The 27,074-nt window shown below is 41.4% G+C and overlaps 1 protein-coding gene across 12 annotated transcripts in view; it reads right to left on the reverse strand.

Moving 5' to 3' along the window:
• Positions 1-27,074, reverse strand: part of LOC120723482 (dedicator of cytokinesis protein 9-like) — a 69,336-nt gene that overhangs the window by 26,936 nt on the left and 15,326 nt on the right. For 4 of the 12 annotated variants that reach the window (XM_040014947.1, XM_040014944.1, XM_040014942.1 and 1 more), the window contains exons 1-9: positions 23,441-24,004; positions 11,754-11,870; positions 9,129-9,218; positions 7,284-7,366; positions 5,899-5,968; positions 1,726-1,821; positions 691-825; positions 371-545; positions 43-101 (exon numbers count right to left, since the gene is read on the reverse strand). In XM_040014947.1, the coding sequence (XP_039870881.1) occupies positions 43-101; positions 371-545; positions 691-825; positions 1,726-1,821; positions 5,899-5,968; positions 7,284-7,366; positions 9,129-9,218; positions 11,754-11,870; positions 23,441-23,602 (987 nt within the window). In that variant the 5' untranslated portion in view covers positions 23,603-24,004. Of the gene's footprint in view, positions 1-42; positions 102-370; positions 546-690; positions 826-1,725; positions 1,822-4,714; positions 5,138-5,898; positions 5,969-7,283; positions 7,367-9,128; positions 9,219-11,753; positions 11,871-14,303; positions 15,351-23,440; positions 24,010-27,074 lie in introns of those variants that run through there. The other 8 variants (XM_040014953.1, XM_040014952.1, XM_040014946.1 and 5 more) reach the window with 6 other exon arrangements.

Below are 27,074 nucleotides of genomic sequence, written 5' to 3' on the forward strand. Positions count from 1 at the left end.
ATGCCAACCATTAATATTATTTCTGATGGACTAACAAGATACCTGAAAGGTTTCTTGAAAATCTCCAGTGGAAAGTTCTGTTTTTCCATGTTCCTCATCTGCTGGAGAGATCAACATAAGGTCTGTTAGCTGTGGCTGCTGCATAAAACATAGTAATGCATTGGTCTCTTGTATTCAGAAGGATAACTGAAAGGAAGTAAAAACATGGGTTATAAAGTTAAAGAAGTACATTTCAGCAAATCGAAGAATCCCACAGGTGCAGCAAGCTTCAAAAAATATAATCAGATGAAAACAAATGCAATTACAAACACAAGGCAGGCAGACAATAAAACATATAAATAATTCAGACAAAGTGTTAAAAAATACATACCATCATTCAGATCGCCATTTTTTTTCTCCTGCATGGCCTGTTCAAAGCTGCTGTGGAGAATCTTGTTGAGGGTAGTGATCCACTCCTCCATCTCTGCTTCACTGTCTGCAGCCAGCAGAAATGTGCTCTTATCCTGCATCTTCAACTCAAAGGCAAATCGACGCACTTTACTGTTCTAAAAGAGAAGAAATACAAACACAGCTTCTGTAAAAGTGGTTTTAATCTTTTTGTTTCCAGTGAACAGCTAACAGAATGCTAACTTTCCTTTTGCTGCATTCAGTTTAACCACCATCACTACCACCACCACAGCTCACCATTACCTGAACAACTCCCATGCATGAGTCAAGGAAGATGGTTCCTTTGGGATCTTTGGAGGTGTTCTCATCCTTGTAGAAGTTGAGGTTGTAAGACCCATCCCCCAGCTGAGCCAGATGGAAGTACCTCCTCTTGAAGGACTATGATGACAATAAAGAATGTTAACATTCCTAATGGACTAATTTTCTCTAAAAAATACTAAAGAACGGAGAGAGAGCATGGGAAAGCTTGTGGGTAAACTGAAAAAGTAAGCAAAGTTTTGAGCTATCATACACAAAGACTAATCTGAGTTCCATATGTTCACAGGGAAAAAAAGGATGCAGGGAAAAGTAGTTCGGTAGGGTTACTGAACCGTCATTATGCACTGAGTATTTTTTTCTTCAGTCGCTTTTCTCACGCACTGTGTGACTATACACCTCTCTGTATTGGATCATCACTTATTATTCATCTCTGGCTCTCTTCCACAACATGTCTTTGTCCTGTCTTGCCCCCCCGGACCCCAACTGGTCGCTGCAGATAGCTGTCCCTTGCTGAGCCTGCTGGACGTTTCTTCCTGTTAAAAGGGAGTTTTTGCTTCCCACTGTCGCCAAAGCGCTTGCTCAGAGGGGCTCATATGATTGTTGGGGTTTTCTCTGTTATATTTGTATTTTGTAGGGTCTTCCTTACAATTTAAAGTGCTTTGATATATATAAAATGTGATTTTTTTTATATACAAAAACATCATGGCTGGATCTTAAGACAAAATGTTTTTTGATCTTCCACTTGACGTTTTTGTTCCTTAACCCTCAGAATCATTTAAGAAATTCCAAATGACCGTTTTACTGCGTCCCACCTCAACCTGGTTTTCAATAAATTGCATACTCAAAAAATGTTTTGTCTCACTTCCATTTCTTCTTGTTGCACGTTGAAGCTCTACTATATCCAACCATTCAAAATATAAATTTTTGTCATTTTTCAAGTGGTCTTAAACTTCTAATCCGGACTGTATATATAAAGAAAGAAAATGTAAATTTCTGTCATTTTCAGTCTGCTGTACTCACCCGCATTGTAACAGTGATTGCACCGTTGACGTTGCCTTTAAAAAGCCAGCCATGCTTAGACATTCCTCCTTTCTGAGATCTCAGAGAGGCTGTGTCCTGGAGGAGGAGATTAAGGGGAAAATAAAAAATTTGTCTGGTGTTGCTATCCTTGTGGGGATATCTCATTGACATAACCATCAAAAATGTATGCCTAACTCTAACCCTTACCCTAATCTTAACCATAACCCAATTGTAACCCTGACACTAAAACCACATTTTGTCATGGTCCTGAGTCTGATGACTCAGTGTTTTGTGTTTCCTTATATTATATTCTATGTTCTTGTTTATTCTGGTTATGTCTTTTGTTAAGGTTTGCCATTTGCTAGGTTTCTGTTTTGTGCCTACCTGCTCCCACTTCTTTGTGTTCCCTCTGTCTGTGCATGGTGTCACAGTGTCTGCTTGTGAATCGGTCTGTTAAGTTCAGTGTCTTGTCTGGTTCTGTGTCTGTGAGTTTTCTGTTTTATTCTGAAGGTCTCTATCTCGTGTGAGTGTTCTCAGCCTTACGTCTGTGTCTCGTCAGCCGTGATTTCTCCCAGGTGTGTTCCCCTCCTGTCTCCTATCCCATGATAACTCCTGAGAGTATTTAAGCCCTGTGTGTTCTGCTGCCTGTTGCTGGTTTGTCTGTGTTGCTTCCCTGAGTCTCCAGGGCCCTATTTCAGGAAGCCGGTTTAGTGCAAACTCTGAGTAAGTATACCCTGAGTTAACAAAAACTCTGGGTTTCACAAAGTGAGTTTAGATTAATGCTGAGTGAGTTACTATGACGACACACTCCGTGAAGCTAACCTGCCTAGCAGGTTTACTTCAACTAACCCTGACCTTCTCCGCCTCTTTGTCGGAAACCTGACTGTAGGAAGTGTCAGACATGGCGTGCTCCTCCCTTGAAGAGCCAGTAGATGTTGAAGCCCAAATTCTCCGCAGAGCTCTCCGCCGGGAGAGAGTGATTAGAGCGCGTTCGGACATTTTATCATTTCCTGATGATTTTCTGTGTGAACGTTACCGTTTTTCAGCACAATCTATAATTCATTTGAATAACATCCTCAGGCCTAATATTGCTCATGTGACACATTGCGGACATCCTCTCAGTTCTGTACATATTATTTGTATTGCACTTCGGTTTTTTGCAAACGGGAGCTTTCTGTATAATATTGGTGATGCTGAGCACGTTTCCAAGGCTACCGTCTGTCGGGCAGTCAGGAATGTTACAGTTGCACTGAAACGTCTCCTGTACTGTTTCCCCGGTCATAGACCCACAAGATTTATCAAAGAGGGATTCCACAAAATTGCAGGTATCAGGATGAACAAAACTTAATTTATGATGTGGTGATACTTGAACTACTACTTAAATTTTACATTTATGTTCACGGTTCCCAGGCGTGATTGGCTGTATAGATGGCACTCACATTCCAATCATTGCTCCTTCAGTAAATGAAGGAGACTATGTGAACAGGAAGTCTTTCCACAGCATTAATGTACAGGTACATAGTTCCCTGTAGCATTTCAAACTAACAAATTATTTCATTATAGTAATGGATGCTAATTTGTGTTCTCTGCACTGTGAAGATCATATGTGATGCTGCCAACATTATCACAAATGTGGAAGCCAACTGCTCAGCCTCTGTGAGTGGTGGTGGTGGAGGACCCCCACCTGTTTTTCGGGCCTCCGCTTTTTTTTCTGTTGGCTATAACGGGTCACATTTGAGCATACAGAGTAAGCAAATATGTACTTGTAATGTGCTCAGATAATTTCAATAAGTGCTTACAGAAAGAAAATTATAGTAGCCTCTAACTGCAATTGATTTACATCGGACAAACAGACCAAGCACTATGGCTCATAATACAATTGCACCTTACCTGTTTGGACTATATTTTTATATTTCATTTTTACTTGCTGCCAGGAACGTTTGGGGCCTGTTGGGTTGCACCTGCGCTCACATCACATCACAAAATAAAATGTATGAAATAAAAAATAAAATAACGTGTTAAATGGGTGGAAATCCCTAGATCAATGTTTAAATTAACACTCACGCATTGACTCTGTCGGCTTTGTTTTGCCATGCATGCTCCCTTTCTTTTGCAGCTGAGGCTGTGTTACTTTTTTTCCGCGGAATTTGCATGTTATCGGCATATGCTGCCATCAGAATTTCGGCCTCAAGCGCTGTAAGATACATTGACCGCGCCTTCTTTCCCTCCGTCTCCATGGTGACTCGCTTAATCTGTGCTCCACTAATCAGGGCTTTATGTATCCTCGTGCGAGTGCTTAACTTGGGGTTGAAGCAACTCCGCGTTGACTGAACTAATTGTTATCAGCCTTTCTGAAACCGAATATTCCGAGTTGGACAGTTCGGGGTTACTCAACCCTGAGTATCGTTTTTCACTCTGAGTTTTCTAAACCAGCTTCCTGAAATAGGGCCCAGGTGTCTGTGGTCTGGTTTCAGGTTAGTTTTCCCAGTTTAAGTGCTCTTAGGTTTTGTTTTGTGCCTGCTACATTCTGGTTTGTGTGTCCATCCTTATTAATAAAGCTCACTCGCATCTGAAGCTGCCTGCATCTTGGGTCCTCTATTAAAACTCACACGGCTTGCCCTGCTAGCCGTGACAGCACGAACCAGCCAACATGGACCCAGCGGCATTCAACCAGAAGACCTTTGCCGTGACATTATTTACTCCGTGGAGAAACTTTCAACTGTGGCTCAATGATGAGGGAAAGGAGTTTCATCACGCTGTGGAAACAAGGCTACAGCGATTCATTTCCAGGCTCCCCTGACTACTGGATGCGCTTCAGCCGCTCGTACGGAATTTCATCATCAATATGCTACACCTTCACCCAGCCACAACTGCTTCGCTGCCCGGCCCACCGGAGGATGTTCTGCCCGGCTCAGCAGCAGCCGCTAGCTCAGTCTCCAGTGTCACCTGCTCAGCAGCTGTGCCTGCTGGTTCTGATCAGTCTCTGCACCTGTTGGTTCTGTGTCGGCCACCGCTGAGGGTCAGAGGCGCCCGTTGGGCAGTCCGTCTCCGCAGGAGGGTCCGAGGAGCCGCTTCAGCCGTCCGCCATCGCTGAAGGGTCAGCGGAATTGGTTCAGCACCTTGTGTCCGCTGACGGCTCTGAGCCCACTCAGCCACCTCCTGTGTCTCCACTTGCGGTTTCCACACCGTCGCCTGCAGTTCCACCACCTGCAACTTCCATGCCGTCACCTGCAGTACGACCACCTGGTCCTGCCTCGTCTGGTCTGGCCTCGTCACTTTCCAGGCCTCTAGCTGGACGTCATCGCCACCAAGGTGATGTGGGGACTCCCCCACGGGCGAAGACCCCTGAATAAGGTCGTCGCCGCCACTGCCTTCCGCGTGGTCGGCCTCCGGACCTGCTCTGTTGCCGCCATTGCCTTCAGCGTGGCCGGCCGTCTCAGCTGTGTCCACGCTGCCGCCGCCTTACACACAGGCCTCCAGACCAGCTCTGTCGTTGTCGCTGCTGCCTTCCGCGCAGTCAGCCTCCGGATTTCCTTTGCCTGTGTTGCCGCCACTGCTTTTCGCACGGTCGGCCTCCTGAACTGAACTGCTTTGTACCTCTGTGCTACTGGCCTCCCGGTCAGCCCCCTGAACTGCTCGTCCTCCGGGTCGGCCTCCTGAACTGTTTATGAACTTCTCCCTGTGCTCCAGTGTTTTTGTGGATGTTTTGTTTTCGGACTGATGCCTTCAACCCCGTGGGGACTTGAATTTTAGTCCCCACAAGGGCTGTTGGTCCCCACCAGTATAGTAAGAACCTGCACACACATTAAGATAAACAGTACTGTTGTGCGCCTATTAAGGTCCAAAGTTGAAATCGTTGTTAAAGTGTCATAATTATTGGGAAGAGATGTGCCTTTAAATGCTACAAACAGTGTGGATCTAGAGCAGTAAAGACATTTAGCTTGTAAAAGAGTACTGAAACTAAACAAATACAATGTTTAGTAATAAATTAAAAGCTAAGTGCGCTCTGTTACACTTCCTTGTATTTGAGTTTCTTGAAGAGCGTTTGGTCAGTCCTAAAGGAAGAATGCAAAGTCACACTTATAAGCTCTGTATCTTACAGGAGCAGAAGCAGATCACAAAGAAACTATGGGAACAAGCAGCTGAAGACAAGTCTGGAATTAGTCATCTTACCTCATCTTTTTCCACATCTTCATCCACCTCAAACACATGAGCCACCAGTTTTTCAGGTCTCAATACCTTACTGAAAAGTTTGGGAAAAGATAATTCAGCCTTGGCTCACTTAATTCAATTTCATGTTAAACCATCTCACAAACATATGTAAGAACTCTGAGACTATTAAGTTTGAAGTTAAACATTCATTGAGTGTTTAAACTCTTTAGTTTAGTTTTAATGAACTATACTAACCTTTATCCCCACAGCACATTGATAACCTCACCACCACTCCAGCCACATCTTGTAAGGTAATTCTTCTAGCAAGATGTTGATGAAATCGGCAGCTGTTTCTCTACTCTAGCTCAAACACCAGTGGCTCTGGGGAACTATAACTATAAACAGTGTCAAAACCAGTTCCGGGGCTTGCTGTTACTCTGCAATGTCTTAACCATGACATACATCTGTAATACTCACTTCTTTTGTGAAGTAAAGGCTCATCCAAGGGCACATATGCATTGTGGTATTTTCTTTTTGTTATGATGCTATTGGGCAACAACTATCCAAGAATAGTTCTACTTTTCCTTGGTAGGAAAACATTGAAAGTGTTCTATTTTTACTGTGGAGCTTAGAACCACCAAAAGAGAATCCAGCGTTTGATTGAAATGGCCATTCCCAAATCTCATGGGGCCACCCAATCTTAAATCTTCACTCTAAGCAAACTACAAGAGAAAGAAATGTATATCCTAAATATTTTATTCAAACTTGACCGGTTGCAGGTATTTCCCATTTTATTTAAATATAAATAAATGATTTATTTATTTATTTTTAATAAATATGTAACTTCAATTTCAAACTGAAATTCTGTTATTACAGAATAATGGGTTGCCAAGGTACCTTCAGTACCTTGGCAACCCAGGAGGCACCAGTTCACACTTTGGGACTTGTACACAAAGGGCAGTGCCACTGAACACAGTGAGATTTACAATATGTTGTGGAGGCTTTTAGAACCATAGGGCAAGCAGTACAGTAAGTATATATATATACACACACACACACACACACACACACACACACACACACACACACACAGTGTGATGAGCTAAACAAATTTTGCTAATCTGCTATTTGTATATAGATGATTTGTTCTAACAGCAGTGTGCTTAAGACAAATCAGACTTATAAAGGCAACATGCTTTTACAAGACTCGCTGAGAATGATTAAAAACAGATGTGGTGGAGTGCCCTTCTACCAGCAATACTTACATACTGTCTTTATTAATTTCACTGTAGTGTTTGAAACAGAGTCAGTAACACTATCATTGGCTACATGAATGCAGCATTGATAGACTGTTGAGAGCGTGCAATCTGATGGACCTGTTAGCAGAAGCCTTCCGGCATACTCACTTCGGAAGCTGGCGGAAGTCTCCAGAATACTCCTCATACTTGTAGTTGACCACGTGCCAGTCAGACTTGTAGGTCGTGATACACTGCAGGTACATGAAGTAAAGAGGTGGTGAGGGGTCTCTTTAACAAAGCATATACAGATGTGTAATTAGATTTATTTAAAAAATAATCTAGGAAAAGTATGGAGATGTTTAACAACATTACAAAAATTATTTTTAATTAGGAATAGATGGCCCTGTTGATGCAGGAGCGTCAGCAGATGCACGCTTTGTTCACTCTTCTGTTATTTACTAACTAAATATTATCTCTAGTTTACTAAATGTCTTACTTTACTATTTATAAATGGAATATCTTTGATTTTGGGCCATTCAATGATTAAAAGGAGTCATTATAGTAATCACCTGGTTCCTCTCCCCTCATCACTTCTTGTGTATCTTCCTTTGTCCTGTCTTGGGTCGTCTGTATTGCTACGTGTTCTTGTAGCAAAGTATTATTTATATTGGTATTCCAATGATTTCCGATCTTGGACTTGCTGGTTTGTCCTCGTTTTATTCCTGGACTTTGTACACCCATTGCTAATCAGCATTAAAAGTTTATTTATGACTGCCTATGAGTCCTGCATTTGGATCCTCAAAACTAATTCACCCCTACCTCTGGCAACATTTAGGAAACAATACTGAGATATGGTATTTCTAAATATCACATTATAGTTTGCATCCAAATAACATCTGACCTCTGTTTACTGCATTACAAACTTTTTAAAGTACAGCTATTCCCCTAAAAGTAACCCAGCGAGGTATCTGCCTTGGTGGAAGAAGATCCCTCCTTTATACTTTAACACAGATTACAACCAATCACACAACAAGTGTTGTGTGATTGATTGGTTGTAATCTGAGTTCCACAGCCAATCTGTGGCTGGGTTGTAGGGAATTAAATAATTATTTCACTCAACGACATTTTGTTTCTTTTCAAATGAGCAAACCTAGATAGAATTTTAGCAGAGAATCAAATCATTCAAAGTAAACTTAAAGAATGAATCCTTTCAGAGCACTTGAATGTTTTAATTAAAACACTGTTATATAAGTTTATAGTTAATATGCAGAAAAAGAACATGATTCAATAAAAAAAACAGCTATTCAAGATAGCAAAGCATAAAAGAACATGTTTTTGAGGTAAAGAGCAGTTTAAACATAGCTTTATTATTTTAATGTGTGCTCATCAGTTCTGTGTTCACAAAATGTGAGGGAAAAGGGGGTCATTAAAATGTAGAATAACAAATTATGAAACAAAACATCCCATGTGTAAGGAGCACAGCTGCTCCAGATGTACTTATGATTTCACTCTTGGCTGCAGCTGTGGGGGAATATCACCTATCAGGCTCTATCAGGCTGCACCCAAACCAATCTCAACACACAGCTCTTCTGAAACTACATGAACCACCAATGAACTGTAGACTCCATCTGTGGCCAATCTACTGGACTGTTAGCAAGCATGTAAGGGCAGGGAACATGAATGGAAGTTCATCTGAAGGGGAGCAGAAAAAAATTCCAGCACACATGGTATGACTTGTTTCTAGTGGTCAGATAACATTTGTCTTTTTCACTTAGATTTGACTGAAATATAATTAGCTCTCTCGTTGCCAACCTGCCACAAACAAATCAGAGTATGTCCTTGCATGGATTTGTATCTGAAAATACAAGCCCCCTTTGATGAGTCTTCAAAGAGTGAGATCTAGATACACAATCTGGATGCCTGCTTTTGGCTGAAAGGTGAAATCATGGGGGTGCGGTTGAGCGATAAATAACGGACAAAGCAGGCTTGCATCCAGATATGTATTAGTTTTACCTGTTGGACAAACAGTGAGTGAGCTTCTTTCTCTGCAGTCTCTGGCACAGTGGAAAACAGAGTCCGGCCCTGGCGCTGCAGGGTGGAGATCTGAGGGGAGACACAGAAGGCAGGCCTGAAAATGAGGTTGGCACAGCATATCTAGGTTTAGGTTTTTATAAGACCGAAAATTCACTTTAGTCTCGTTTGAACTATTGAACTATTGATCCCTATTGGAGGCTTCTCTTTGTACTCTTTTTCAAAAGAAGGTAGGCAACATTCTGGCCTCCTTAGAGCCAAGAAAGTTCACTGCTGTGCTCAGTTACCCTACAGCATAGTGGCTGCTACTTCCTATGCCTCTGTGATTTTTTTATTTCATATGGATGATCGTATTATACTTCATTGTGGCTCACTGTGTATTGGTTTACACATTTCCCTAACAAGTGAGCATCCCCGGTTTGATCCACAGAGGAGACACAAATCCCTCAGGGGGGCTGTGTCAGGAAGAGCATCCGGTGTAAAAGAGTGCCAAATGAAATGTGCTGAACTAGCCATTATGCTGACCCCTTGTGAATAAGGGAGCAGCTGAAAGTAGCTTGGTAAACTTGGACAATATTAAAAATCCATTTTAATAATGAAGTGAAAGGAATCATAATGATTACTCGGAGAAATCGTCTGCTACAGAGGATTTATGGCAGCCAAACGTTACTCCAACCTAATTCATCTTTGCCAGCCTTATTAGAGTGAGACATCCAGACACAGATGACGAGTGATAATCCAGAGCAAAGGAGCAAAAAGCACCTCAGGCCAGAAAAAGACTGGCAAGACTTTCAAGCTACTGGAGGTTGTGCTACCACTTAGTCTTCTGTTTTTCTGCTCAACCCACAAAGATGAGTATGCAGCTGTGGCACAATGACCTAGTTTCTTCATTCCTCCATTAGCAAGCATGTCTGACCAGCTCACGTTCACATCAGCCATCAAAGGTATGCCAATAGATAAACTGGGCTCACTTGAATCTTCCTGTGTGTAATCCTGCATAGAGGTCCAATATAGTTCTTCTATTTATAATGTGGAAAATTCAGATTATTCAGACTGATATTTCAACTGTTCAGCTTCATTTCCTCTATGACTCTACTCTCTCTCTCTCTATGGATTTATTAATGGATTATATATGATTTGGAAAGAGAATATATTAATACAGAGAAATATTATAAATATAGTTCCCAAAATATGCATCTGCTGCTGTAACATCCATAATGTATAGACAAGCATAAAGGACAAGTTGCTCTTTAAAGGTGGCTAAATTTACATTTTTGACTGTGAGCAGGAACTGCTGGCATCCAGTTAACATCATTCCTTTCACAGTCATTAAAACAGGGCTTTGATGACTTCCACCAGACCAAAGGAGTGTGTTCCCACAGCACTAATGCAGGAGGACAGACAAGATTTAAATACTTATAGGGCATAGAGATCACAGAGGCCAGAATGGTAAAGGGTAAGAAGAGAGTCTCCTGAGGTCAACCTTCTTCTTTGGAAACTGAAGGTACCAGTAAGGTGACAGTTGGAGATCTGCAAAACTCCCCATGAAAGTACCATTTTCACGTAATCCCATTTAATTTTGTTGTTTTTAAAATACAGGCATTACCGTATTCTGCTCGTATGTGCATGCAGAGATACAGATCAGCATTCTTAGCAGGCTGATAAATGTGAACGTGGGCGTGTGCTCATATGTGTTAATCTGTGCAGCACGTGCACATGCTACACCCACATGTCTGGCAAGCTCCCTCCCTTCTCTATGGGCCCAGTGATGTAAAACATATGGCAGGTTAGATGGACATACTGGGCGAGACCATGAAAACACACACACATTCACTAATCACTATGCGCTGCAGACGGCCTTGTAATGAAACCCACCCATCATCTACTGATTACGAAGGAGTCCAGAGGGGAGTTATAGACTGTAGATTTCCCACCACATACTATTGTTGCTATGAATTTTTAATTAATTTATATTTTTTTACTGTATGTGGCATTGACATGAGACAGTGAGCCTGCACAAAACTGCTCATAAAATGTATTTTTCATGTAATTAATTACTATACATTTTACCCAAATTTATTCAAATAGGAAGAAATGGTGTCTCTGTTAGAGATTCATTTTAGCCATGGATTAAGCCACATTAATCCAGCAGGAGAGTATATGTGGGTTTGAGTCCAGCACAGCAGTGTGCCCCATGGTTGTGTTTGTTTTCATCTCTTCTTTGTTGGTTTGGTGTTTTTGTCAAATTTATTGTGCAGTAAGAAAAGAATAAAGTTTGGTTTATTGCCAAGGAGACTGATTGACAAGTGGCAATTATTTGAGCATGACTTGTTCCAAAAGTGGGAACAGGCCAAACTAACATCAATCTCAGCACTACTGTGATGTCATGTTGATGCATTCTTTAAGCTCTTTTGAATGGAAGCAGCAGATGTAGATGCTGTACAGACAGTGTACACAATACAGTAAAAGTCCAATGTATGACACATACTTGTTTATACATACTTACTATACTTCTTTGTACTTGGTTTACCAGCTCACAGTTATGGATTCTCTACATTTCCCTAAAAGGTAGTGCAGCATGGCTTTCAGAACTCTCACTTTTCTTACCTGGAAGTCGTCTGTGGGGAACTGCAGCATGTCTCTGAGAACATCACTGATGATCTCAGTTTTCCTCTGTAGGAGCACATTCTCATAATCCAGAGGCTCAATGATCTTTGGCTTTACCTGAAGGAACAGATGACTGAATTAATCCAGCTCTTCACATTTTGTTGTAGTCATTTACAGCATAAGCGCACAACCTTAATGGCAGTCTTTTACTGTAGAGTTGTCAAGGGTATTATTATTGCACGAGTTGTGAGATAAGTTACAAAAGGAAATCTGTCACAGTGCATGGACAACAAGTTGCCATTGTCCTTTCACAGCATTACTGATTGAAAGCTACAGATGTAGAAACAGAAACAGAGATGGCAATGACTGTGGGTTACGGTAGGAGACACTGGTGTGTGTGTGTGTGTGTGTGTGTGTGTGTGTGTGTGTGTGTGTGTGTGTGTGTCTCACTGTACCAGTCACAGTGGGCTGAGCTCAGATTTAAAACCTCAACAGGAGGAAGATACACCCTGACCAGGAGTTTTAATTTAGAAGTAGACCATGCTGTATTATAACAAAGATTACTTTAAAGCCTTGATGCCAGACAGTAAATAAGATAGCAGAGCCCAGTTAGTGAGGTTAAATTCTCTTGTCACTGCAGACATCAGCTGTAACATACCACAGAAAAGACCCAAGGGGTTCCCCCCCACATGTCCTCCCTCACAAAGTCTGATGCTCACCAGTGATACACGCCATCTCTGTGGATGTGGATATTAGACTAAACCAAGACACAGTTCTGTGTTTACAGAACCAGTTAATTAGAAGGAAATAGCTGTTCTGAACAGCTACATTTCTCTACACATTAAGGCCAACAAATGTATTTGAGTGTTCTTTTGCAGTTTCAGCCTTTGTAGCTAGATTAAGTAGCTATACTATGTTTTCTGTGTGGGAACTGAAGCTTAAAACTGTAGGTTTGCCTTTGTTTTTAAACTCCATTTTACTAGGATACCTGCCAAGTATTGTGAAGTAAAACATGAGAATGAAGAAAAGAAGGGGTTTTCCAAGCAAAGTCACTAACAGACACCTCAGTGAAAAAAAGTTATGCCTTGTGTGCAAAAAAGAAGAAAAGGCTAAGTTTGCAGATTTAACACAAATTCTAACATCAATGTATGAACATACTCACTGTAATAAAGCTAAAGTGCTGATGTTTCGCATATGCAGAGTATTTACTAGTTTGCCACCTCCATCAAACCACACTTCAGTCTTTTAAACCTGCTCTTTCACTCTTGTTGCTATCCTTAATGTCACAGATCACACACCAACACTCATCTCCACCCACTCCACCCTTGACGCACTCTCTCCTTCACCTCTGTTCTTAATGGTCATAATTCAGTTCAGCACAATGTTATTTAAATAGCACCAAGTAACAGCACCTAGTTTTTTTGGATTTACTTAAAAAAAGATGTTAAGTAGATCCACCCAACTGTGTTAGCTCCTAAATCACTGATAAAGTTATCAACCTGACCATCAACCAGACCAACGCAAGTCACACACAGCCTTTGTGACCGAAGCCATTGGCCTCTTGCCATCTGCGCCCCAACAATAAGACCTCTATCAAGAGTTTTCCTCTTACCCTCTTGACACAACTGTCTGCTCAGAACACGACTGGATGTTAAGTGCTAAATTGTAAAATGCAGTTTACCAGTGTGGAAGGATCTGCATTTGTCATTTTTCGACTGATTCATTCAGAATTTTTTTTTATCCATCCGTATTTGACAAAAACACTGACTGCCCAGCATAGCTATGCACCTGCTTTAGTATGGATTAAACTAGTATTGAGAGCAGTTAGGAACTGATTCAACATCATTTCAGTTCCTAAACTGCTCAGTTGAGTGTTGAGCTGTCACTAATAGCTGTAAAGCTGTAAACTGAGATTTCTGGTTTCAAAGTGACCACTAGAAGTACACATGATTCAAACTATTTGGATAAGCCTCTGAATCCAGTGAATACATTAGAAAAATAAACAAATGTCTGCTCACAGAATTACATTTACATTCATTCAACCAATACTTTTGATGATACAGTGCAAATAGCTCTTAGTCCCTTGGATCTATAACAGCATGACAAGCAAAAAAACTTCAGTTCAAATTTCCAACTGAATGTTTGCCAGTGAGATCGAACATAACAGCAAGCGGCTGTGAACTGTGTGACTTTCAAGTAATTCATTCCCAGGCTATGGTGCTTTTTACTATTTTCTTCAACAAATGAGCTCTCTATCAACTCTGCATTTAACTTCTCAAACTCGCTAAGGCACAGGAACAGTTCATGAAAAAAAGGACTCACAAGTGCTTCATATCCTAAAAAAGATTGACATTCAACACCCTGGAGAGGTGTGACCTACTATTTCCAATTTCCTTCAAATGCCTTTAAAAAATTCTTCAAAGTAGCTGTTAAAAAGAATCTATGCACTAAAAAGTAACAATCACATCTCTTCCATTTAGCAAGAAATTTCCAGATTAAAAAAAAACAACTTGTGATTTATTTCTGAAATATTGCATAAGTGCAACTCACCGTTGCTACCTGTGACCCTGCCTCCACCTCTGCCTCAATCTCAGCCAGGCTCTTGTACTGCTGTGGAGACTCTATCACCATCTCCTTTCTGGGTGTTTTTCCTGCCCGTCCCTGCATGGCGATCAGTCTTGTCTGTGCCTATAGCCAGATGTACGATTCTGTCACTGGGCTACTGCCTTTAGTCTGTGAGAGTGTTGCCAGGGTCCAGTGACATTCCCTCTATACTCAGTCGCAACCGTCAAGCTTCTCTCTCCCGTTCTCTATTCCAGTCTGTGAGGGTGGGAGGGGCTCACAGCTGTGTGTGTGTGTGTGTGTGTGTGTGTGTGTGTGTGTGTGTGTGTGCGCATTTGTATGTACAGTATGTGATTTGTGTGAGTAGGAGGGGAATATGATCACATCCCCATTAAACATTCGGAAGAGGCACAAATACTTGCCGGCCCCACCTACTACTAAGCTGAAAACTGAACCCAACTAAAAAGGTAGGAAAAAAGATGCAATAACTCAGATATACTATACTTACTTTCATTTCGAACACACTTAAAAGGCTAACTCTTTAAAATAAGGTGTAGTAAATACCTAAACACTCGTCTCAAAAGACAATGCTATCAAAATGCATTGTACAGCAAACCATTACTTTATAGACCGTACCATTTATTCTAAATTGTTTGTCCTTCTTATACTGTAGTGCACTTCAATAATACTGAGGTCATTGAGGTTCATATTTGAAATGCCAGAAAATAAAGTTGGCTTGTCATTTGTTTGGTTGATCAACACCTCAAAGGAGGCATCTGAATTACTTTGTTCATGATGTGAACACATAAAGGCTACAAGCTTTAGTTTTACAGATGGATCCTACATTGGTTCCAAAACACTAAAGCTACTGTTGATATGAAAACACAGTCAATGCTCACAGTTACAGTATTTCAACAGTCTGCATTGAGAAAGTTTTACTCCCCGTCGCTGTTTTGCTCTGCTTTGAACTGTTCTTGTGCTGTATCCACTGCAGCAGGCACCCACAGCAGGGTCTACTAAAAACACACTTCCCCCTTATCCGGGTCTCAGATACAGCACACGCTCTCCTGCTGCTTCAGGAACACTTTGAGTTGCCTCTTGCTTATCCATACAGTCATCACTCTCTCTGAGGACAACCACTTGCCTTTAATCTTTAAGCAACAGAGGCGCCTCAGCTCAGCTCAGTTTTCCATCGAAGGCTGTGTTTCAGAAAGATGACATTTAAAGTTTTCAGTGAGGAATTACTTGTGCTAAATTTATGCAAATCCTTTATTTTGGAGGCTTTCTTTTCTCCATTAAGCTATAATTCACACAACTCCAAAACACACTGCTGTTTATGAGCCATGGAGTCTTACTGAGTCACACACACACAGTTAATAACTCATCCAATTATCTCCATGAGGTGTGAATTTATGGCTCCCTAGTGCACACAGACTGTAAGAGGGGGAGGTGGGACATCACAGCGTGGAGATGACATGCCATGGGTCAGAATGACTTCAAAGGCCATCATTTCTCCACTGCAGTTTCAGATCCATTGCTCCTAACAAAATGTAGCACACAGGCAGGCAAGCGTGTGTGAGTTGTGTGAGCGTGTGAGACTTTTTTGTGCTGCAGTTTCCTTTGATCATTTGCATAACTTCTTTTAACTGTACAAGCTTCAAAGAGACTTGCTGAAATGTAGCATGCAGAGAAATTATTTCCTCTAAAAACAACGGAAAAGTGCACCATTTATTATCCAATAAGGTGTGGTGCAGAAGAGCTTCATTATGGTCCAGCAAAAACCATCAGTAAAAGAGCAAGTAACTGCTGGAAGGATTTTAGTTAAATGTGGTTCATACACTGGTTTATATCAATTAGGGTGGTTGTGCAGAAATATAGGGAGGGTAACTTTCAATTCAATTTTATGTATACAGCGCCACATCACAAAAACAGTCGCCTCAAGGCGCTTTATATTGTAAGGCATACCCTACAATAATACATACAGAGAAGAAAAACAACAATCATATAACCCCTACGAGCACTTTGGCGACAGTGGGAAGGAAAAACTCCCTTTTAACAGGAAGAAACCTCTGACAGAAACAGGCTCAGGGAGGGGCGGCCATCTGCTGCGACCGGTTGGGGAGAGAGAAGGAAGACAGGATAAAAGACATACTGTGGAAGAGAGACAGAGATTAATAACAAGTATGACTCAATGCAGAGAGGTCTATTAACACATAGTGAGTGAGAAAGGTGACTGAAGAAGAAATACTTAATGCATCATAGGAATCCCCTAGCAGCCTACACCTACTGCAGCATAACTAAGGGAGGATTCAGGGTCACCTGATCCAGCCCTAACTATAAGCTTTAGCGAAAAGGAAAGTGTGAAACCTAATCTTAAAAGCAGAGATAGTGTCTGTCTCCTGAATCCAAACCGGAAGCTGGTTCCACAGAAGAGGGGCCTGAAAACTGAAGGCTCTGCCTCCGATTCTACTTTTAAATACACTACGAACAACTTGGGCAGTAAAGAGGGGGGTAATCGGGGTGACTTTGAAGAGGGCTGTTCATCCAGTTGGAAGTCAGCAACAGTAAACTCTGTAACAATAAAGGTGCTATTTTTTCCACAGGCTTAAGAAAAGCTTTTTTTTTTTTCTAAACTTTTATTACACCTGCCAGACAGCTTTCAATGAATCCGGTCGTTAAGTCTGACGTCACTAGCCGTGTCTGGGCCTAAACTCCGCCGTAGGTCCATATATCAAACGATCACTATGGCATTGCTGAAAGTTGAAAAACTGTCTAAAGTCTTTCATCTGTAATAAAATGATCAGCGTTCTGCTCTACCAGGTGTAACAATTGAGTTTAACATCCAGGCATCCATGAAAACGGAATTTATGACATTTAACGGAGTTAGAAGTTAGCAGGAAGTTAGCTCGCTAGCTTCTATCTAAATACAATATAGCATGCCCTGACTGCGGAGTTTTGGAAACAAATTAAAACGTACAGCTCTGTTATCACTTCCAACATAAATGAAGACAGAAAACAGCAGTGACGTTTGTAGGGTTACTGAAGTTTGGCTAGCTGGTATATAATGATGTGCTACGTGATCGCTAGCGACACAGCTATGTTAGCATAATATAAACAAGCTAACTTTTTTTCCACTTGATAAAAGTTAACGTGAGTGTTCTCGTGGTCAGGTACAAATGTAATCGCATGGCAGGATGCTGTAAAAGGACCAAACTTCAGCCAGGAGAACAACTGAGATAATCCATCCACAATACGAGGTTAGTCATTCATATACTGCTGCATGGGCTGGGCTGTAGTTACATCCTAAGGTTTTAAAAACTGATCTTAAATAAATGATTAGCGGTAATAAAAGCCGAGGGAGGTCAATAGTGATCACTGACTGTTTTAGGAGCTTTTTGAGATTAAATAGAAGAAAATACAAAACATTAAACATGTTAACAACACAAAAGCCATATTAAACGCAGATTACTTTAGGCCCGGAAGTAGGATTTGTCATGTCATCACTTAACGACCGGATACACCAATTTTTGCACACGTAGTAATTTTCCCCAATACCACCAGGGGGAAGACTGGTGACATTCTGGTATGACGCTGCTAAGCTAGCTGCATTGTTTCTTGTGAGGCTGCTCCTGTAAGTTTATGGGAACAGTATGTTTGAAGTCACTTGCACTCCCACTGAAGAAATGCTAAGAATATTTAACATCTACTTTAACTCAAAAAGATGTGAACAAGGGACTGGTTAACGGCTGGTTTGTTGTAAGCAAGCATTGAGCTGCCTCAAATCCTAAAAACTTACCACCATAAATTGGACACATTTATAATACTAAACTTGAATATTTGAGTTTATTTATAAACTACTGATATTTCTATTACCAAATGCTAGCATGTCAACACTCTAAACAAGGACTTGGCAAGCTTGACTATGAAAACAGAAACTTTATGAACTGAGTGGGAACAAAACTTTTGGTTTACAATGCTTTGCAAGTTATTTTCATTCACGTATGAAGACACAATGAAATATCTATGAAGACAGACAAACAGAAAGACAGTCCCAGTGGAAAGTAGGTAGGTTCCTACCACAAAAGCTGCAGAAACTGTAATATAGAGTGACCTGAAAGCCCACCTAGCAGGCGACTTTTTAAAAAGCATCTGTACCGATAACAAAAAGACAAATAGAGGTAGCAAAACAGGCAATGCATGTGAAAGCCTTTAAAATAAACAATATATTGAAAACACTGGATTCTGATGTTTCCCTTTAAACCTCGAAGCTTAGGTGAAGTAAAATGGGCAAAACAACTGTCTTCAACAGGAGAGTTTGAGGTAAAACATTTACTGTACACTGAATCGAATGCATGTTAGAGACTTGGCTGTCCTTTGGTCTTATGCACTGCTGACTGCTGTGTCCCTGTCATCCTACGGAGGCTGCAGTGACGGTGACGCCAGCTCAGTATAATAATCAGCCCCTTGTCAATAGACTGGCTGCACTGAGGTCATTCTGCTTCATTCACCCACATCTCTGGAGCACTCTCATACACTTCCACAGGGTATCACGGACACCATAACAGTCACACCACAAGTGACTTTGGCTCTGAATGTGTGTTTGAAGGGATTGTAAATCAGTTTATAGGCCCATCTCCGTAAGAGCCTGTAAAAAAAAAATCATAGAAAAAACAGAGGAGGAGGAGGTGGAGTGGGATAGTGTCCACTTGCTTTTATTCAGCTTGAACCAATTACGACATGTGAGCCTTTCACAAAGTTCCAGAGGGGAGTATATATATACGCACACACATGCACATGTGCGCACACACAAACATATACATATAAAGACACAGCACATCACAAGGGTCTGTGGAGTATTGCATAAGGCCAGATTGACATAATGTTTGAGAGCTACAGTTAGCCTGGGGAGTCAAAGTGTGAGGGTGTTGACTGAAAAGAAGTGAAACTTCCCCTTCAGACTGATCTTATATGTCATACACAGATTTAAAACACATTTTGCCACTGTCTATAACAGTCAACAACAATTCAGAATGAGGTTAAATTAAACTAGTAGCTGAGTTTCATTCAGTCTTCAATCTGTAACCTAATAAGATAAGGGGGTAATAATAAGATGCTGGGTATTCTGCATCACACGAAAACTAAAGCTGGGCTTAATGTGACTCAATGTTTGTGCAGTTATGTTTTGTTTGATTTTCTTTAAGTGGCACTGTGCATTATTGGTCTTGTCTGTCCAGAGGACATTGTGCAAACTTGCAAAGCTATTTCAGGTCCTAGGTCTGGGACCCAGTGTTCTGAGTTTTTTGGAATTTGAATTCTCTTTTACTATAAGGTATTGTCAAGTCAAACCGAGGAGGAGGTGGAGAGCCCTGAGGCAAAAAAGTAAAAAAGACAGACTGGAGGGCGGAACTAATCTTGTGTCTGGGTTTCTGTCGGGAAGGAAAAAGAAGGCGAACTGAGGAGCAACAGGAAGTTGCCACTTTCGGGAAAAGCCCAGCAAAATTCTTTCAATAAGTTGTCGCCAACATGAATATTGTGTGGAACTGAAGTATCTACAAAGCCAGGGAGGCAGCCGGTAAGGGAATGGTTGCTGACTATGGTAAAAGACTTTGAAGCGAGTTGCTAAAGAATCGCGGCTGCCGCTAGCTTACGTAGCATTAGCACTGTGCCGTGAGTTGGTCGCCTGTTTACGAGCGGCACCATTGTTTATTGTTGGTCTGCATATGGAAGACTGTTAATGCTTGCATATGGTTAAGAGAAGCTGGTTATAAATACTATTGTTACTGCTCAAGTTCTAATGCAGATTGATTATTTAATTTAGCACTGTAATAGAAAGCAGTATTTCTCAAGGTGTATGTACAATTGTTAGTGAATTACATAATTTGAGCATTTAAAAATACTCAAGTAAATATTGTACTACAAAGCTTACGCACTGCATTGATGTGTTTAAAAAAGAAAATGTGTTTGGGATTGTTTACAATATTTGCAGATGTGTGATAACAAACATAATTTGTATTTTGGTTTTTTGGTTTGTATTTAAAGGTTTTTCACCTATGGCTGACTATGGCCGAAAAGAAGATTAAAGAAAAAGGAAAACAAAAGATCTGCCTGGTCATTGAGTGAAATCCAGTTAAACACCTGTGGTAGATGCATCAATCCCTTTCAAGCGGGGAAGCTGCACAAACTTAAAGAGCTTGACAGGTATTCTCTCTTTGGTTTTTAGTTATTTTTTATATTTTGATTCTATTATTTATATATATTAGATTTCCTTTGTATTTTGAGTCTTCAGTTCTTAGTTCCAGCTTCTGTTTGTATTTATTGATTTTTTTTATTGAGTCGTCTTCTAATTGAACATTAATATTGACTATACTAATTGAGTTAGCATGATAAATGAGTCTGAGATGTAGCTCTTAGGTGTCCTTTCAGTCAATTCACTTGTTACAACACATATAGTATGGCATATAATGCCTCCGCATGTTGTGGCTGAAGACAAATCTGTTCAAGCTTGTAATGCAGATGATCTGCAATGACTAACCAGAGTTCGTCCGCTAGTCAAACCTCAGATACAGGAGGAACAATGCGGTTTTCGTCCTGGTCGCGAAATACTGGACCAGCTCTTTATCCTCTCAAGGATACTTGAGGGCGCATGGGAGTTTGCCCAACCAGTCTACATGTGTTTTGTGGACTTGGAGAAGGCATTCGACCATGTCCCTTGGGGTGTCCTGTGGGAAGTGCTACGGGAGTATGGGGTGTCTGGCCCATTGCTACGGGCCATTCAATCCCTATACAACCATTGCAAGAGCTTGGTTCGTATTGCCGGCAATAAGTCGGACTTGTTCCCGGTGGGTGATGGGCTCCGCCAGGGCTGCTCTTTGTCACCGCTTCTGTTCATAATTTTTATGGACAGGATTTCTAGGCGCAGCCAAGTGGCGGAGGGCTATGACTTCAGTGGCCTCAGAAACTGATCTCTGCTTTTCGCGGATGATGTGGTTCTGTTGGCTTCATCAGGTGATGGCCTCCAGCTCACACTGGAACGGTTCACAGCCGAGTATGACGTAGCGGGAATGAGGATCAGCACCTCCAAATCTGAGGCCATGGTTCTCAGCCGGAAAAGGGTGGAGTGTCCACTCCGGGTCGGGGATGAGTTCCTGCCACAAGTGGAGAAGTTCAAGTATCTCGGGGTCTTGTTCGCAAGTGATGGGAGAAGGGAGCCGAAGATCGACAGATGGATTGGTTCTGCGGCCGCAGTGATGCAGACGCTGCACCGGTCCGTCGTGGTGAAGAGAGATCTGAGTGTAAAAGCGAAGCTCTCAATTTACCGGTCGATCTACGTCCCTACCCTCACCTATGGCCACGAGCTGTGGGTAGTGACCGAAAGAACGAGATTGCGGACATAAGCCGCAGAAATGAGCTTCCTCCGAAGGGTGGCTGACCTCTCCCTTAGAGATAGGGTGAGAAGTTCAGCAATCCGGGAGGGGCTCAGAGTAGAGCCGCTGCTCCTCCACATCGAAAGGAGCCAGCTGAGGTGGTTCGGGCATCTGACAAGGATGCCTTCTGGGCACCTTCTGGGTGAGGTGTTCTGGGCATGTCCCACCGGGAGGAGGCCCCGGGGCAGATCCAGGACACGCTGGAGAGATTATATCTCTCGGCTGGATTGGGAACACCTTGGTGTTCCCCCGGATAAGCTAGAAGAGGTGGCTAGGGAGAGGGAGGTCTGGGCTTCTCTGCTTAGGCTGCTGCCCCCGCGACCCGGCCCCGGATAGAGCGGAAGAAGATGGATGGATGGATGGATCTGCAATGACACCTGGGACCTGCCTGCACATATACACCCCTGTCATCACAGTCATCTGTCAGTTCTTGCCCTTTTAAAACACCTCTGCCAAGTTGAACTAGATAGTTCTGTTGTCTGCTGACTTGAAGTTAGGCTAACACCAACTTCAGGGCGGTTAAGCTATGCTCAGTTAGTGTGTAGGCTACCCCAGCTTTATCCAAGTCCCAAGGACAGAAGTATTCAGTCAATGCTCGTGCAACTAGCTGGGGTGATCACATGAAGATCCGTGGTTTTCAAAGGATACACTGGAGAGCCTGGCTACCACAGCATTCTGCAGCACCACGCAATAGTGGTCCCTCTGGTATGCGCTTAGTTGGTCAGGGGTTCATCCTACAGCAAAATAATAACCCAAAACATAAGTCTGAGCTATGCCAGAATTACCTCAGGAAAAAAGAACAAGATGGTAAGCTTAAAAACAGTCTCCAGACTTAAACCCCATCGAGATGGTTTGGAATGAACTGGACAGAAGAGTGAAAGCAAAGCAACCTACAAGTGCCACACATTTATGGGAACCTCTGCAACACATACGGGAAGAACTTTCTGGAGAATATTTGACTTCTGTTATAGAAAGACTGCATTGGTGGTATGTTTTGGGTCATTATCATGCTGGACGACACATCAATGACCCATCTTCAGTGTCCTAGTTGAGGAACGGAAGTTCTCGCCCAAGATTTCACAGTAAATGGCCACATCCACTGGCCTCTCAATGCAGTGATGTCGTCCTTAATCCTTAGTACTTAGTAATGTTATAGTTTTGGGCTAATGCACCACCTTTCTAATGATCATCAAATGATGGCTATTTTGATTCCATTCCCATTTTCAAATAATTGCACCAACAGCTGTGATCTTTTCATCACACTTTTTTTCTGATGGTCTTGTAGCCAAATTCCGAATTCCAGCCTTGTGCTTGTCTGTAATCTTGTCCCTGACATCCTTTGAGAGCTCTTTGGTAATGTGGGGTTTTTTTTCAAGGTTTTGGTTGACATTCTGTTCCTGTCCAATAAAATGAAACTATCATAAAAAATAGACTGTTTGTTCCTTTGTAAGTGAGCAAACTTAAAATTCAGCAGATCAAACATTTTTCACCCAACTACACTGGACAGATTATTTACTGGCCAGTTATTAACCAGTTAGTAAACATTAATTATTGTGTTGTTATTAGTTACTGATAAATAAGTATTAAGTGCAGTTTAACTATCAATTTGCTTTTTATTTGATGATGGTTAATATGCTGACCGTGTTACTGACTTCTTGGAAAATATACCTAAACACAAGACTAATATTTAGTGGTAGTTACCAGTGTGCTGGTGGGAATCCACAGTTGAGATCCCCTTAGACTTGATGTTTCCACTTGCTCCTCCAGAACCACCAGCTCCACCTCCCCCTTGATGTAGCCACAGTTTCTCTCAAGGATGGAACGCAGCACCTCCAAGAGAACCACGCTGGTGGTGCATCCCATGGTGCTCCCAGATGCTCACAGGCACCATGCAGGAAAAGCTGAATTTTTGCGACACACAGATACAGCAGCCCCAACTTTGTCTCTCAAACTTGACCTCTTTCCCACAAAGTCCTGTTGCAGATGAACTGACAGGTATCAGATGATCCCCCGTAGCTTACAAGGATTTCCAATCATTCAATTTGAAACACATTCACCATTTTGAAAAGCAAATCCAGCAAATCTCAGCCTAAGGGTCAGGCTGCTGAGTGGCATCCTTCTGTTTGCTGCTCAGTGGGGATGAACGGCATGAGGCTGCTGAGCTGCTCTTTCAGTCAGAGCAGGGCGTTGACTAACAGCCTCCTCTTCCTTCTGCTGGGGGATGAGGATGCTCAGTTGCTCTTTCCTTCTCCCTCTCTCTCCCCTTTCTCTTTCCCCCTTTTGTCAACCTCGTATCTCACTCATTCTTGTCACTACCCCGCCCCACCCACTCCTTCTCGCTCTCTCAGCAGCCCCCCACCCCCAACCTACAGTCATGCAGCTTAGTCATTTATCTGACTCTGCATGCTTTGTCAACAGTACAAGCAGACTACTACTAACAAAAATGCAAACACAGACTCACCCAAACATAAATCACCTCCTGCAAACAACGTTTTACTCTTTCTCTTTCCCCCTCTCGCTTGATATTCTTTTTCCCACTGACACTGGAATTACAGCAGATGCAGTAATCTTTGATGTCATTTAGTCTTAAAAGGAATGACTTCGCTTGATCTTGTGTGGCAGTCACATGGTCACTAACACAAGCCTGGTATTACTTTTACTGTTATTTACTGGTCGCTGTCCTACTGCGTCATAGAACAAGCTATAAAATATACAGGTGTGTTTATTTACAACAATTTAAATGTATATTCTTCATCTTCTCTGTGGTTGCTGGTGTAAATATTTGATCAGTGATTGACATACTCACCTACTTTTACGTGGATGATGTAGCACAATGGGTAACACATGGGTAACGCATCTGATTCTGATAGGAGATATACATAATTGTCAGGATGTCACAGTCTCCTGTGGAGACATGGGTTCGAATCCCACTTCTGACACAAATTATTTATGGCAGCTGGATAGTGTAGTAGTAAGAGTACACACCTTTGAAGCGGGAGTCACAAGTTCGACTTCTGCCCAGTATCCAGTAAGATACTGAATGAAGTTATTTAAATAAATTCACGTGTACTGCAATCAATTTTTATTTTCTATTAAACTAGTGTATGCATGAGGATAATTGTAAAAATACACACATACAGCTAAGACTTTTGAGAGAATCTCATATAGTAGTGTCAGTTACTGGAACCTCAACTTTATTCCTACAAAAGGAGTTTCTAGGTCTACTGTACACCTTGGAAATCTTAGGATCTCACAAGCCAGCGTTGTCCTGGTAATGATCTACCTTCAAGTAAAGGTAAAGGCTAATTTATACCATTGAGGCCTCATCTCAAAAACTGACATAGAGGTAACTCTGTCTGTGAAGCTGGATTTAAGAAATAAGTACTTAAAGTTTTAAAAACGTGTTTAGCACCATCTTCTGTCAGTATGGAACCTTACGTCACCGATTGGTTGGTTGCTGTCAATAGACTTAAACTAGCAACAGAACCAATAACTCAGGGGAATATAAAGAGAGTAAACTAAAAAAATCTGTTTAAGGGGACCACTTTTGTGCTGCAACAATAACTTTTATGTTAAAATCAAGGCTATACTGTCTATTTTCTGAAGCAGTAAGTGGTTGTACATTGTTTAGCTAACTGCACTGACACAAGAAAATCCACCTGTTAGCCATAATGTTTGTGTTTGTAAAGCACTTTAAAAATAAGGGCTATGTGGAGAAGAGTCTGTTTGAGTCAGGTGAAAGCTGGTTCAACCCACTGTTACAGCCAGAGGCAGCACAAATGTGACCCCCTTAAACTGATTTTTAGTTTTAGTGTCCCTTTTTTTCCCCTAAATAAATAACTGCTGTAACAGCAGTTATTGTAGTTATTGGTTGTCTTATTAGTAAGATTTCCATTAGTTTATGTTAGTTATGTCAGTTTTTGAGAGCCGGCCCCAATGGTGTAATCAGCCTTTATACATTTACTGTTTCATTTCTACTTCAAGCACAGTGAGGGGATCGTTGTTCCACTGCTTTATAATCCTGCTATATAAATACATTCAGACTGAATTGAAAACAGTCAGCTGTGGTGGAAAATAACATCTATGAGCATGAAATTCTATAAAGCTATAGAGCAAAAACTAAGCAAAATAATAAACTGAAAAACGATAAAATGGTCTTTAGACCTGCACAGCAGAGCTCCACAGTTGACATTAATTCTGTATTCTGCAGGATATTTTTGCTACTAAATTCTCAAATCACTTGCAACAGGCATTCTGTTTTCACTTTTGAAAGCTCCCTTTAGAAGTAAGGACAATAACCTGCAAGTATATATTCATTTGAGTTTCCCTTTCAATAAATACAAATATTTTTTTTGATCTTTTTCCATGTGTTGTAAAGCAGACTGCAAAACAAAAATAGGAAAATCGCCCTCAGTCAGCAAAGCAAACATTATGCTTTTCTCATGTGCACATCCTTGAATAAGTCTTTATTCATTCTAAAGTAACTTGAAGCCTGTAATGCCAGGAGACATGGACCAATGCTGCCTCCCAGAGGCTGATACTAACAGTGCAACAACCCCAATAACTTGCTGGAAAAAGCCAGGAGACACTTCTAACCTGAATACATTCTGAAAAAGCTTTCTATGAAACAAAACAAAACAACAAAAAAGCTCCAGATATATGGTCACTAAAAGCTTTGCCCAAACACTGTAACACTGCCCAGTGTGAGCAAGCAAACGAATGGTTTCACTAATGTGGTTTGATTTGATTTAATCAGTTCAATTACACACAGCATCTCTTAACCATCTAGGATGAAAAGAGGAATGGAATTTTTCCATTTTAATGGGGTAAGACTATAGGCTGACAGGCAAAATCAGGAAGATAATATGGTAAATACGGTACAAAATAATAAGGATATTATATGATTATCCATCCATGATATGGCTCTCGTTAAATGAATACAAACAATAAAACACAGGTACTTTTAAGTTAGTTGAGGTTATGGGTGCCCTGCAGAGGGACCCTATAGGGGTCCAAGCAGGGCTGGACTGGGACAAAAAATCAGCCCGGGCATTTTGACTATAGACGGGCCCACCAGGTATTATAGGAAAAACCATAAAGCCTTTGAATGAAAACAAACGTCATTGTGACACTGTCTTGTTGGTATATATGTATCACTCTAAAACTTAAACCTACACTCCCTATTCTGGTATTCTAAACAGTACTTAGCCAAAACCCAAAGACTGCTTGGTCGAGTTAACCTCCTGAACTATCTACAATACATGGTGGAAACCTGACATTAAGACAGAGAAGACTAGAGGTGACACATGACTATTACTGAATATTAAAAATAATA

Source organism: Simochromis diagramma, unplaced genomic scaffold (assembly GCF_900408965.1).
Source record: "Simochromis diagramma unplaced genomic scaffold, fSimDia1.1 OVJJ01000680.1, whole genome shotgun sequence".
In the NCBI taxonomy this organism is placed as follows: domain Eukaryota; kingdom Metazoa; phylum Chordata; class Actinopteri; order Cichliformes; family Cichlidae; genus Simochromis; species Simochromis diagramma.